Source organism: Electrona antarctica (genome assembly GCF_951216825.1).
Source record: "Electrona antarctica genome assembly, chromosome: 24".
Lineage (NCBI taxonomy): Eukaryota > Metazoa > Chordata > Actinopteri > Myctophiformes > Myctophidae > Electrona > Electrona antarctica.
Genome location: NC_136803.1, coordinates 30,820,876 through 30,835,700, shown reverse-complemented (window position 1 = coordinate 30,835,700; position 14,825 = coordinate 30,820,876). Strand labels below are relative to the sequence as shown.

At 42.8% G+C, this 14,825-nt stretch overlaps 1 protein-coding gene and 1 long non-coding RNA gene across 3 annotated transcripts in view; both read right to left on the bottom strand.

Moving 5' to 3' along the window:
• Positions 1 to 389: 389 nt before the first annotated feature.
• On the bottom strand, positions 390 to 570 carry LOC306916962 (small ribosomal subunit protein uS14-like; the record flags this gene model as incomplete). Its single annotated transcript, XM_079495065.1, has 1 exon — positions 390 to 570. Exon 1 carries the CDS (start codon positions 558 to 560, stop codon positions 390 to 392), a length of 171 nt encoding a protein of 56 aa, XP_079351191.1. The 5' UTR covers positions 561 to 570.
• Positions 571 to 3,787: 3,217 nt separating this feature from the next.
• Positions 3,788 to 14,825, bottom strand: part of LOC306917425 — a 204,580-nt gene continuing 193,542 nt past the window's right edge. For both annotated transcript variants that reach the window (XR_013789166.1, XR_013789167.1), the window contains exons 5-6: positions 9,125 to 9,212; positions 3,788 to 3,928 (exon numbers count right to left, since the gene is read on the bottom strand). This is a non-coding gene — a long non-coding RNA (uncharacterized lncRNA). The remainder of the gene's footprint in view (positions 3,929 to 9,124; positions 9,213 to 14,825) is intronic.

Sequence of the window (14,825 nt, the reverse complement as noted above, 5' to 3'; positions counted from 1 at the left end):
ACATTGTCTCTCTGAATTATTCCACCTCGGTTCTTGCCTCACAGATTTCACTTCACCCATTTTTATCCCACGATTTTGCAACCCATTTTTTCACCCAGTGTCACTGTCAACCATCTAATGTAATCCTGGGCGCTACACTTCCTCTGCCAACCTGGGGGCGCAGCGGGACTGACCTCATGCCTCCTTCAATGCATGAGGAGTCCAAGGTGCTTCTTTTCACATGTCAGGGGTGAGTTTCACCGGCGCGTGGAGGGAACACGTTATTCCGACCAGTTCCTTTCCCCTCCATCAGGCGCCCCCCGGCTGGCCAGGGGGAGGTAGTTTAGAGACCAGGATTACTGCATGTTTTTGTGAGGGTATACCCTTGGTAGAGAACATGCAAATTTGATTTAGTCCAGCTTAACGAAGCCAATGTCTTTAGCATATTGCCTGAAGCACTGGCGGCACATGTTGAGTCCGTATTTACGGATCAGACCGTGTCTGTTTGAGCAGATCCGGCAACATCGGGATCCCTTGCCATATTTTCGGGGGTTACTCCAGTGAATCGCCTGATGGCCCATCTTGTCACTTTTGGCTGCGTGTCAGGAAACCAGGAGTTCCACAACATTAACGTCTACAGGCCACAGATAACAGCTATGCTTCTCATCTCACTGAAGATGCACTGCTATTATATAGTTGGAGCTGTGTTTCAGTGCATCATGATGACATCATGATGAGTGAGATATGCCCAAATATGGAGTTCTGTGTCAGACATGCCCAAATATGGAGTCCACAATGTCACTATTCCTGGCGGCGTCCAATGGGAAATGGGCAATGTAATGTAACTGAATTTGACTCATTAACACATTGTCTGCGATTGACATATATAGTATATATGACACGTTTTATATCGCTTTATATGGATCTGAAACGGCACCATTAAAAAACAACTTTTAGCCCTGAGCCTGTTGCTAGGCAACATCTTGCACGCACAGAACATGCCCGCGCATGCGTAGACTATACTGCATTAAAATTAGGATCTTCTCTGGCTCATTTCTCGAAAACTATAGGTCGCCGTCCGTTGTGCTGATCCAACATCCGAGGTTCGGATCTGATTTCACATTTTTCATCGCATCGCGATTGAAATACAAACGTTTCTCGAGAAAGATAGCTAGCGTGAGCTAATGCTAACATTAGCCTTTTTTCATTTACAATAGAGGTCTGCGAGGCATCTTCGAGTGGGGGAAACGTAAGTACTTGAGTAGTAATCTCCCCAATTCCGGCCCCACGCAAGCTATTTACCACTTGTGGCCACACGGCCGCAGTCTAAGTGTTAGGAGCTGCTTGACTGAAACATTGTCATGTTTGCTGACTGTATTCCAGCACTGGACAAGACAGGCCCATGATCATGTCTGATTAACAATGAGATAAAGTGTGCAAACAGCATTATCTTTCCGATTAATGAAGTGGAGTTTATTCACGATTACTGTTTATTGTGGTGTGTCGTTTATGTTATGTACCGTACATTTCCAAATAGTAGTCCGGGTGTTTAATATGCAAAATTGATTTGGACCCCAGGCGTTTTAAAAGGAACCAGACGGCTATTTGCAGTAGGCTTTTGTCAGCTTTATGGTGCCAGGCTGTTTGGTCGTTTTTTCAATTCCTCTCCTTGTTGGCAGCACGGTACTGAATTGAATATTCTGCCTTGCCAGTTTTCACTCACACACTAATAAATGTGATTTGCATTCCCGTTTCACAGATGAAACTATAGCTCATTACAAGAATAGACAGGTGGCGGAGAGTTTGCAGGTGGAGTTGTCACGGTGGCTTTGCTTCTCCATAAGTCTTATTATTAAAGTCTTATTAATATTATCAAGCCAGGGGGGGAAGTTACTGTGCTGTCTCTGTAAGACCTAATTAAATCAAATCAACACAAGCCATGGGGAAACAATTGTGTAACTAAAAGACAAGCACAGAGGGTGCGCTATAATTAACTGCAAAAGTGTTCTGTGACTACCTGTGAGAACCTCAAAATGGTCAGTCGAGGTCGAGTATACTGCAGACAGACAGACTCAGGGCTGGACTGGGACACAAATTCGGCCCGGTCATTTTCGCGCAAATTTGGCCCAGACCAGCCCACCACAACCAGCACGCAGATAGCAGAAACTATACCACCCGCTCCTCGACGGAGCGAGGCGGTATACTAACCGCTAACAAACAAGCCCTAATACCACCACTTTTACAGAACATAAATGATACAAACCAACAGACAACAACACAACCCTTTGTTGCTCTCACAAGAATGATGCTGTCAAAAGGTTTCAAGATAGAGGGTTTGGGTACAGTGAAATTATCATGATGGCACTGGCAGAATGGCAGCAGGCCTGGACCTTTCCCGGTGGCCTGCCGCCTATTGGCCTGCCTGCCTGTCCAAAAAAATCATATCATAACTTGAGCGGCCCCCCTACGGTCGCGGCCCACCGGGAATATGCCTGGTACGTTCTATGGCCAGTCCACCCCTGGACAGATTGAGGGAGACCAGAGAACAGCATGCGTTCTTTTTTTAATCTCCACAGCCTTTACAGTATAGGCTGCTGTACATGGTGAGAGCTACATCATGGGAAGTAATCTTTAAGCTGAAACGCTACAGTGGCACCACTGAGGAGCCACCAGTAATTAAAGAGAGCTTTCGTCCCCATTTGTCTTCAAAGCCTGGGTCTGGCATCAGTAAATGGAGATTCACTGCACTTGCTGCCGTGCTGCACAGTCCACCTCGCTGTACTGTATATCGCTACAACAATGTCAGGATTTAAAAGGGTGTTTGTTGGTGTACAAGAACTGTACCTGGAAGATACAGCAGGGCACATTACAGAGTCCTTACCTTGCATGCAAATGAGAATCTGAGAGAGAGAGAGAGAGAGAGAGAGAGAAAGAGAATGTGTATATGAGTGGGAGCGAAAGAGAATATAAAAATAAGCTTGACACTTCAACAGTCTTTACCCGTCGTATTTTCATTGTGCAAAGCAGTCATACATAACATGCAGTATGCTGTTATACAGCATTTTGCTGGTGTCATCTGGGAATGTCTCCAACAGACGCGGCCAAAAAGCAAAAAAGTACAAAATTAATACAAATCTATATTAACCATTATTTGCAAGAGGTCCAACCCACTTTAATCACGTCAAACATCATGTTGTTGGTGTTTTCTGCACCACCGATTAAGCTAGCCTGCCCTGATTCATATAAGCTCACCTGCCTCCTAAAGCGTCATGCACTGACCAAACCAAAATGCCTCAAATCATCCAATTGCCATCCCAGGCGTAAGAAAAAATGGCACCCTTTTCACATTGGCCTATTATAGCGCCACCAGGAGGCCACAACCGGACCTGCCCTGGTGGAGACCTGTGCATGGTTGGCTGATAACATGTCCTAATTTTTAATTTTAAGTATACTGACTTTTTTAGTGTAGAATAGATAGCACAAATGAAAAGAAAAGAAAAAAAGAAAAGAAAGAAATCCAGTTTTATTGGTCAGTTTTATTTGTTCTGTTTTTGTTTTTTTGTCTCCTGGCAAAATACAAAGGTATTTTTGTTTTTGTCTGTATTGTATTGTTGCTCCCCTTCCCCTTTCCCCAAGAGGACCACAACGGAAACAAGCCTAACGGCTTTCTTGTGACTCTATCCTTTTGAAATGTATTTTTCAATAAAGTAATCAATCAATCAATCAAAACCCTGAGGGGCACTTTTTCTAGTTTTATTTTATTTTGCTGTAAATATACAGACAAAAGCATCCAGGGATAAGTGTACAATATATGCTTGTGTGGGCACGTTTGCCGTGGGCATTCTCCAACAGAGCCTCAGCCATTGTTTGAAGGAGGTTTGAGCTTTGCGAGATGGAAGGGGTCGTAGAGTCGTATCCTCACATCTTTGTGCCAAGGGCTGTTTAAAAACTAAAACAGAAAGAAAGAAACAAAGGGATTCTTAAGTCTGAATTACAAAGAACCACTAATTCCCATGACATGGTTGCAGGGGCGTTTCTGCTGGCCTGGATGCTTTGCACTCGGGTTCTGATTATCTAATTAGTTAGGATTTGTCAGAAGGGCTTGTACTCTGTCTTGCATCACTTTATAAAGATTATGAAGCAGCAGTTGGTTTGCAAACTTCAAGGGTGGTGAGAAACAGTAGGCAGAGGAGTGAGACACTGATCATTGTCTGTGGACCAGTAGTGAACTGCAGTATAATGCTCCATACGAGATACTGCATGTGATATGCTGCTTTTAGGTCTGACGTAGCCCTGATACATGACTGTTATAATCATGACAATCCTGCGTTGTTTAATAAAAAGCATTTTTATCCGAGCACCCCGCCCGCGGCTACTTTTTTCAAACAGGGTTTGTTTGGAAAACTCACAGTTGCACAGCGGGAGCGCACTCGCCTATTAGTCTGTATTGGCAGTGCGGTCGGCGTGCCTATATATCGAACACACCCAGTGTTTCAGACTGCCACAGTCCTCCCGACCGATAGGGGCGCGTAGTTGAAAATGACTTTTATTAAACAACGCGGAATGCAGCAATGTTAATCGCTGTACCAGCAAATCTCTAACACCCGTGGCACATGTGGTGAGTACTTTATATTTGAAATCTGAATGTTTATGTACACGTTTTCACTGTAAATGTAGCGATCGCGTAAAACAGACGGAAGTTAAGCCATGACGCTTGTGAAGTATGAGCGTCATGTGAACCATGGCTAGGACGCCAATATGTGTGTGTGCGTCCGTGCGTGGCGTGCGTGCAGTATACGCACAAGAGTTAGGTAAATGCCATCTAATAATCATAATGGCTAATGGATTCCGAAGCTGCTTTCTTTGAATTGTAAGTGCATGGATGTACAGTTTGCTGATTAACACTAGTCCCCAAAAACTGCTGAGTAGAAAACCGGGCAGCATATTGAAGATGGCTGCCCTAGAGCTCTCTCTCTCTATATACCGTATATAATGTATAGTATACAGTATATTGGGACGAATTACTTTCACCTGGGCTACAGAGGAGCCTGCCAATCCGTGCTTCTGTCCAAAAACTCTTACCGGGACATATGCCACTTAGTCTCCCCCCGACTGTTCGTCAGCACTTAGTCTGAACTAGAGACTGACACGGGAGTGGATTTTCACTCCTGTCCTGTCCCACTCCTGCAGAAAAAATCCTGTCCTGTCCCAATCCTGGACCAGAGTTAAAAAAAAAATCCTGTCCTGTCCCACTCCTGTAGAATGACTCCTGATCCCATCCCGCTCCCACTCAAAATTACTCCCGCTCCCATCCCGCTCCTGTTTTTTTTTTTTTTTAAGTTAGTCATTAGGAAAGGCAATTGATCGATCGATCCATCTATCTATCTATAGGCCTATCTATCTATCACTTCTGGCTTCTCAAGACAGATAGCCTACCAATAAAATTAAAATAAATAAAGTGGGAAATGTTGGATTTAACTTTGACTACCAAATACAGTTCTGACACTTCATTTAAGTCCTATACGGTTTTTCCCTGAACAGAACTTAAAGCTTAACAGTTAACAAGTGCTTTGTCAATTAAGATAAAAAAAAAAACAGTGTTAATTTAACTCTATATGAATAATTATTCAGTGTACAAGTCTATGTGTATGGCAGTGGTTCCCAATTAAAGCGGGGTCCGGGGACCCCCAGGGGTCCTTGAGATTAATGGAGCTAATTAATAGTTTGGAACCAAATGGACCGTTATGGGTCTGTAACAAATGATGTTATGAGAGTGTACAAATGGAACCAAATGTTGTTCCATTTGTACACTCAGAGTTAAATTAACATTGATTTTACAATATAAATTGGGGGTCCCAGCGATAAAATCACCATTAAATGGGGGTCCGTAGACTAATGCATGTCAAACTGGGGGTCCTTGAAATTAAAATGGTTGAGAATCACAGCTAGAACCATAATAAAAATCTTATGGGGGTCCCTGCATGCCCCTGGCATCTTTTCAAATGGGGGTCTGCGGGCTAATAAATGTCAATTTAGGGGTCCTTGACATGAAAATGTTTGGGAACCACTGGTGTATGCGACTCGGTTGGGAGAAAGAAGGGAGACGATGTATTGTAGAACATTCGCTCAGAACAGAACAGCTGTTCAGAGAGCTGTAACAGCGTTAGCATGTAGCTAACATAGCATCACAATTGAAAGTTGCAACGTTGCCACTGCCAGGGGAAACAAATGCATCAGGATGATCTGGCTATAAATAATCGATTAAATCACGGCACCGGCGCGATGTAGAATCATACACGGCCGCATTACGATGTCTTCATATAAAACTTTATAAGACGTCCAGCCCGACTGGTTTGCAATTGGAGAAGCACTAGCACTGCTGGATTATGGGTAATGTAGTTTGCTCACAGAAAGATGACTACATCAATGTCATTCCCGCTCCTGCACGCTCCTGTTGATTTTCATTCCCGTCCCGTCACGATCATGGGATTAATACAAATATGAATCCCATCCCACGGGAATCCCGCGGGAATCCCGTGACCCGCGGGAGTCCCGACAAAATGTCAGTCTCTAGTCTGAACACATTAAATGTTCTCAGTGTAAGCGCTAACAAACCAGTTATTTCCCAGGAGGTAGCTGGGAGCCAAAGTATGAGTAAACTGGCATATTTTTAGTTTTCTTCAGTCTCACATAAATTAATTATATTTATGTTTTATTACCGGCATTATTATTATTTTAATTATTGAAGGCAAGAATTATCATGCATAATGGGATTTCTGTGAGAGATTTATACACAATAATCTGCCTAAGGCATGCCAATGTGAACTAACAAACAAGCCATGCAATATAGTACAGGTTGAGGACTCTACATTTCCCTGTGTTTATAAAGGAGATACAATGACAAACCGATTTGCCTCCTGTATTGTTGTCTTGAAGTAGTTGGACACATTCCTTACAAAAAAACTTTGCAAACTCATTTCTCTCATGATGGCTCTTGGCATCATAACTAATATGTTTTGGCCTGTTTTCTTTCCCATTTTATCCAAATGAAAAGGGATTTATGCATGTGTTTGCCTCTGGCAAAGACATGCACTCCTACGATATAATGAAGTCTGTTTTGTTCCGTTATCCGCAGCTAGTGGAAACATTACAATTAAAAGAGACAGGTCTACCCAGCAGAGCTTATTAGGCTTCAGTGTAGAGGTCCTCACGGAACCGACGAGACAGGAATCTCACAAAGGAAATACAATGGTTATATTAAACAGTTCAGTATTTCTTTTCGTTTTAGCATAGGTCTGTAGTGGAAAAAGTACACCGTAAGTGGCGCGGAAAATTGTCTATTCACTGGCGCGTTTCACCGTGTTAGCGGTCAGCGCTCCTCCTTCAGCTGTCTTTGCGTCTTAAAGTTCTGCTCTCTTGCGGTGGTAATTCAGTCTTCTTTGCACTTTCTTCCCCAGTGCTTGGTGCCCCGCCCCAAGGTTGGCGCCCTGTGCTGCAGCACCTAAAGCCTGTTGGTTAATCCAGGCCTATAGCCTCGGAAACCCAGGGAGAAAAGAAAAGTCTGGGACCGAGTCCACTTCAATTCGGCATAGAGTAGCGCAAACGTCGCTCACTCTCTGCTGATCTCTTTCTGATCATCTGCACCTTTGTTAACTTGACGCACACACGCACACCCGTACGCACACACACTCCTCTCTCTCTGTCGCTCTAATTAATTAGTCTCATGTCGCGCAGCTGCGTCTAGATTCTTCCGGCGGATCCTGCCGGGAGCTGCCTATGCCATAGAAAGCATAGGTGGACCCCAGGCTAATCCAGGCCTGGCCGTAACCACTGTATCGTTGCACCGCTCAGGTGGCACGGGTGCGGATTTTCTATTCTTGAAGAGCTGGCTAACAAAATGGACCCACAAGGGACATATCTAATCTATATAATGATACAGTATCTACAAGCTCACAACGTGTCGCAATTCCGTCTCCTCTACCTGTTGGGTTGCCATTTATTTAACTAATAGATTCAACTGAGGTTTTATCTTTCACCGAAAACTTTGATCCAAATACAATGCTTTTTGTTTTTGATGAATTAAGAATTAGTTTATTACTATTGACCCATGTCAGGAGTCTGAAGCCTAATGCATGAACTGGTGCTCCTTGGAATTAAAATGGTTGAGAATCGACTATAGTTGTAAAAATGTTATAGGCCTAAGCATAGTTCCATAAAATGTGTAATAATTACCTTTTTTTCAGTTTTGACAAAAAAAAAGTGCAAGACAAAGCAGGAATAAATAAAATAAAAGCATAAATCAAGATACATAACATGTATGACTTTATGACTATTAACTGACATGGACAATGAACCTGATGAATTCACCTTTGATGTCATCAGGTTCATATAGGATTCCCTTTCATCTGGCCAGCCAGGGAGCATGGATGCAAATATCCAGCGCCCTGGGCTATACTGCCAGAGAGAAGGCCCGGGAATCAGTGTTGTTTTTGGCAGCAATTTTTGGCAGCAATTTTCTTCAATAGTTTTCATTTAGTTTCAGTCACATTTTAGTCACCTGGAATGTTTTAGTGTTAGTCTAGTTTTAGTCGACAAAAATATCATTCGATTTTAGTCGACTAAATCTACAGTTGATTTAGTACATTTAAAATGTATTTTGGCTGGTCTTGATGCCGTCGTAATGACTGTTTTTACACTTGCTGAAAATAGCCGATCTACAAGCTCACAACGTGTCGCAGCACAACGCGTTGTGAGCTTGTAGATCTGCTATTTTCAGCATGCAACCAAGTGTAAAATGACTTTTACTGGATCTCTTGTCCACTAGTCCCTTCCTAACATTTTAGTCTAGTTTTTATTTTTTGACAAAATTGTCAATATATTTAGTCTTAGTTTTAGTCATCAATAGCTTAATTTTCATTTAGTTTCCATTCAGATTTCCTCAGTGAAAAAAGGTAGTCGACGGAAAATTCGTGTCATAGTTTTATAGTCGACGAAATCAACACTGCTGGGAAGGACTGGCTAACAAGCTTCCTGGAGCGGAAGCCTGTCACTTCGGCATACTCAGCCCAGCAGCCTTTCAAGAGCGACCAGCCTCAATCCTGTCAATGTTGCACAATTCATTTCAAAACCTGTCCAAGGTCCTCACCCTTCAACCGCTTCCAAGCAAAGGACATCTGGAACATGGACGAGACAAGCACCCTTCCTCCTGTCCAAGTTCCGGATAAGGTCATTGCCTGCCGAGGAAGGAAGCAGGTTATTGGCGCAATGACAAAACGGGATGTCGGGCTTATGGGCACTATAGTCCCCACAACTTCAAGGACCACTTTGTGCGGATCTCGGGCCCACAGGCTGCATAGGAACATGCAGCGGATGTGGATGGATGCACGGAAAAATACTTCTTCATTTTCCTGAAGCACTTTGTGCATCACACCAGAGCTACCAGAGAACGAGAGAAGCCAGTTATTTTGCTGCTTGACAATCATGTGTCTCACCTCTCTTTGGAAGGCGTAGATTATTAAAGTACTCAAATGTATATAGAATATAGCAGATCCTACAAGCTCATATTTTATTGTATTAATACAATCTGAAAAGCAATTACTAAAGCTGTCAAAAGCTGTAGAAGTAACAAACATGGAACGTAAAGAAAAGAGGATAGCACTGACATAGTAAGCACTTATAGTATAGTAGCCCTACTGCTCATACTAGCTGCGATTTGCAAACTAGATTTAGTATAATGGTGGGTTGAATCTAGAGTTGCAACACCAGCCTGTGACAGCCCATACACCCGAGCAGAAAAGTCCTATCTGATTGTTAAACCAGTTAAACTCACCCACATTGCAGCTGTACGAAAAGCTTGAATTATCCTCTATCTGCAAAGTGTTTGTTTCATATATGTAGACGTATTGTGAGCTACTTTCTGTGTCAAGCAACTCACACACTTTGAAAAATAATCACCTGCACAGAATGTCTTGACACAGAAAATAGCTCATAATCATGTCTACGGTGGATTTTTATTAAACAAACACTATGCACATTGAAGGATTTGAACTTTTCATACAGCATTGCAGCTGTATTGTTGGTGAGTAACAGTAACGTTTAATACGCAAGGGCTAATGTATGGCTGAGTGTTCATTGTTTATAGATAAATCACCGACAGGCTGATTAACCACCGAGGCGTAGCGGAGGTGGTTAATCACCCTGTACATTAATACATTGACCCAAAAGCGCAACAAAACAAGGTATTTCCTGGCCGGCGTCGGAAAACAAGGAAGTGAGTTGATCAAATATAATCCATTTTCGGGTTACTTCATCGTCTATTCCTCGCTCAAATGTTTTCAAAAACATTTTTGAGAGCAATGTTTAGCTGTAAATGACATTGTGTGTCTGTGTTTACATGGCTGTCATGTTGGAAACAGCAGTAAATCAGCGGGGCATAGCAGGTGCTCCGAGGGTTTGATTAGGCATCGAAACCTGGCACTAAATCAGCATATGAGCAATCTGGCTCCCTCCAATCTGGCTCCCTGAGCTCCCCAATCTGGCTTACTCTTGTAAATTACAAGAGCATTGCAAAATATATATATTTGTGTTCTTTGCTGTTGCTACCCTTTAAATGGCCATGGACATTGACAATGCATTGGGCGCTTGAGGTTAAATATTTTGAAAACTGCAAATTATTCCAAAGTAATGGAGGGTGCCCAGTAAGGTGGATTCTGTTTATGTTATTTTTATTTATTTTTGAGTGGTGCAACCACTCCAAGGAACAGCTTTGTCCCTATGGGACTATGGGACTATGTGACTATGTTACTATGTTTATAGTACCAATAGGGGGTGCTGTTGCACCACTCGCTTCAGACTGGTCTGATTTTTTAATTGTTAATTGAGTTTCTCTGTGAAAGTATGAAGGAATGAGGAGGGTCCAAAGTGATTAATCACTTACGTTTTAAAAGTTAAATATAAAAAAAAATTCAAAACATTTCAAAGTAAAAGGTTCAGGCCTGTGTGTGTATGTGTCCAAAGTAAGCTGATTTCTTTTTTTTATATATCTATACTGGCCTTGCAGCTGTTGCAGCGAGGCCACAATAATTGTGATACGCCTACACACAGTTTGGAACTTGTTTGTATTCCAGGACTGTATTAATCCATTGAGACCTGGAACGCATCCATGTCACGTTAGCGTTTAACCACATTAACCATTAACCCATTTTGGGGCGGGAACCCCTTTTGGTATTTTAAACATTGTTATCATTTAGCTATTGAAAAATAGCAGATCTACAAGCTCATAGCGCGCCACCGAGTGGCGCGCTATGAACTTGTAGGTCTGCTATTTTTGAAAAATCGTTAAAATGTGCCTCAAATCTTTCCGAAAATTGTCATGATTTAGAAAAAAGTTTTTTTTTAAATTTCAACGTCAGGCCTGAATGGGTTAAACAATGCTTGTGTCGATGGTCTGTGCAGACAGATGGTCACATGGGAGACAGATGGTCCTGCATGGCTTCTGACAAGAAGGAAAATATTGAACATCATTGTTATTGACTATTTCCTTCCACACGGTCAGATATACACACAATACAACAATGCAAACTACACTACACAACACTTACTGTAACAACATTAATCCATTCTGTACGGGAACCCCTGTTGGTGTTTTAATCATTATGTTATACTTTAGCTATTGAAAAATAGCAGATCTACAAGCTCATAGCGCGGCACTCTGTGCCGCGCTATGAACTTGTAGGTCTGCTATTTTTGAAAAATCGTGAAAATGTGGCTCGAATCTTTGAATATATATTCTTTCAGAGCGAACGTTTTTAACTCAAATCTTTGCTTCTGGGAGGTCACTGGAACAACATATTTTCAGATGGGGGTCGGCGGCCAATTACATATAGTTTTTAGGGTCCCTGACCTGAAATATTGAGCACCACTGATATAGAAACATAGGTTTTTCAGAAAAATAAAAAATAAAAAGAAATGATTTAGAATAATTTCTATGTCAGGCCTAAATGGGTTAATTCGGTTGCTTAAAAATGAGACGGTTTTACCACCTTTATCATACCATATATATTATGCTGTCCTGCAGGGAACAGCCTCTGTTGTAAACGCCTGACAAAGCGACATCACCTATGGTGTCTGAGAGCACTCAGGAGAGCCAAACGTTAGCTTTATGACAACAGACACTGATGCTACACCTGCTGGGACTGCTGTCAGCACAGACCCGCCAACGCCCGGGGTCGGCAGCAGGACAAGCCGACGGAAGACGCTGGAGACAGGTGTAACAGCTTGACAGAGACAAGACGCCAATGATGATGTTAATTCCACCTGTCCCTCTCCCCTGGCTATAACTGGACCAGAGCCATCTAATAGAAGAGTTGCAATATCGAGGGGACAGAAAACCGAGCGCTCGAGCGCTGTTCATGCAGCCTGGAGAGGGACAAGATGGAGTTTGAAATACATTGTTTTCAACGAGGGCGGCGCAAATAAGAGCTATTTTAGGCATTGTGTGCGACATGACAACTGTTTTAAAGTATTGTACAGTGACAACTAAAGTCTCTGTAAGGTATCTGTATGTTGTACTATTACTACAAAGCGATCTAAAATAAAGGGATTTAAGATCATTACAGCTGGGCTGTTGCCTGGGTCCAATGCATTTCTGCCTATACTTCCGGTCCAGGACTTGTCCCTATTTGTTGTCCCCATTCTCAATAGAAGTCTATGTAGGAGAGCCGCCATTGGACTGAAGCCCCATGAAGTGAACGGAGTTTACGTAACTCTGTCTTACTCTGTGGCTCTGGTAACAGCTTGACAGAGACAAGACGCCAATGATGATGTTAATTCCACCTGTCCCTCTACCCTGGCTATAACTGGACCATCTAATAGTGAAGACAAAGTAATATGCGTTTACAGGCTGCTTTTACTGTTCGTCTTATTTGTGCATGCAAACTATATCGTTATATCTAATGACTATATAACTATATCATTCCGCAGAGCATAGTGGTGCCATGCTTTAGTTGATCATATACGTACAGTCCATGTGTGATGTCTTATTATTACACATCACAAGTGCTGACTTAAAGAAAGTGGGCATGCTTGCAGCTATGAATTTGCAGTTGCATCAAGGGTCTCGGTCAGCTCTTTTCGGGGCGATCACTGAAAGCCATAATGTCACCTTCTTATTAAAAAGTGGTATATATACGGTACCAGTTACGTGCATTACAACCGTACACACACGCACGCAGACACACAGAGACGTGGCACATTTATAGTAGGATATATTTTCCAGTGTTAGAATGGAACACACACACACACACACACACACACACACACACACACACACGCATCGCATGCATGACATGTCTGTCCCTGCGGTGCAGTTCCACATGTTATTGATGGAATCCTCTCTCTCTTTCACGCACACACGCGACACACACACACACGCACACGCGACAACCACACACTAGTCCAAGCTGGTCCTCAGTGACCAATAAAAAGAGCCTGGAGACTGACAGGTTCCTCGCATCCTCTTGATTTATTGAGCAAGTTTCAACTCTCGCTCACCCTCCTCTCCTCTCATGCCTTAATTACATTTTACTTCTCTCCTCCATTTTCCCCACATCTGTTCATCTCTCCCCCGGCCCATGCTCTCTGTCTCTGTGTGCGTACACGGATGTGTCTACTGTACATGTGTGTGTCCCTCTTCTTCATCATCCTCACTTTGCTGTGCCTTCTCTTGCAGGCCACCACCCTCACAAGCGACAGAGAGAGAGAGAGAGAGAGACTACAGGTTGCCTCCTGTATGGTTGTTGATTTCTAGACGGAGAGAGGCAGAGGGAGGGCGAGAGAGACTGAGCCAGAGGGGTGCATGTGTTTGGTCCGACGTACTAAATAGTCAGACAGGCATTAGAAAGACAACCTACCCTAAACCGAACCCTAAACCTATAACCTCACAGGAAGCCACAGGTTAGTTTTAACCTACCACACAGGTTAATGCCTTCTAAATCCTGACAGTTTTCTGAAAAACCCCATGTTTCTCGTCGTTCTCAAACATTTTCTTGTGAAGGACTCCCACAAATATATGAAATTGGCCGCCGACCCCCATCTGAAAATATGTTGATCCAGGGACCCCCCCAGAAGCAAAGATTAGAGTTAAAAGTTAAAAACGTTCGCTCTGAAAGAATATATTCAAACATTTGGGCCACATTTTCACGATTTTTCAAAAATAGCAGACCTACAAGCTCTCGGTGCCGTGCTATGAGCTTGTAGATCTGCTATTTTTCAATAGTTAAGTTTAACATAATGCTTAAAACACCAAATAAAAAGGGGTTCCCGCCCTTAATGGTGGTTGGTTGGTCTAACAAATCGGTCCTATAAAAATCTCCCAGGTGTCCAATTGGGTTGAGATCTGGTAACTGGCCACGGCATATGATTCACAGCATTGTCATATACTCATCAAACCATTCAGTGACACCTCATGCCCTGTGGATGGGGACATTGTCATCCTGGAAGAGACCACTCCATCAGGACAGACATATTTCATCATACAGGAGCTCCAGAGTGTAGCCACTTTGCCCCTGAGGCTCCCTGACACCACCATGTCCGAGCCTGCTCCCTGTTGTTAATAGTCAGGGAATATTATCAGAACAATGTCCAATCGGGGAATACATTCCTTACCAATCAAATGTGTTTGTAAGGGTGTCTAGTAGGGATTCAAATTATCGATTAATTTGTTAATCGATCATTGCTAACCTTATCGATCGATTAACCGTTAATAATAATAAGCAGCATTTTTTTGTCTTTTTTTAATGAGAATCATAATTTCCCTCAATGTCTAACTTCACGTCACATCAAAAAAG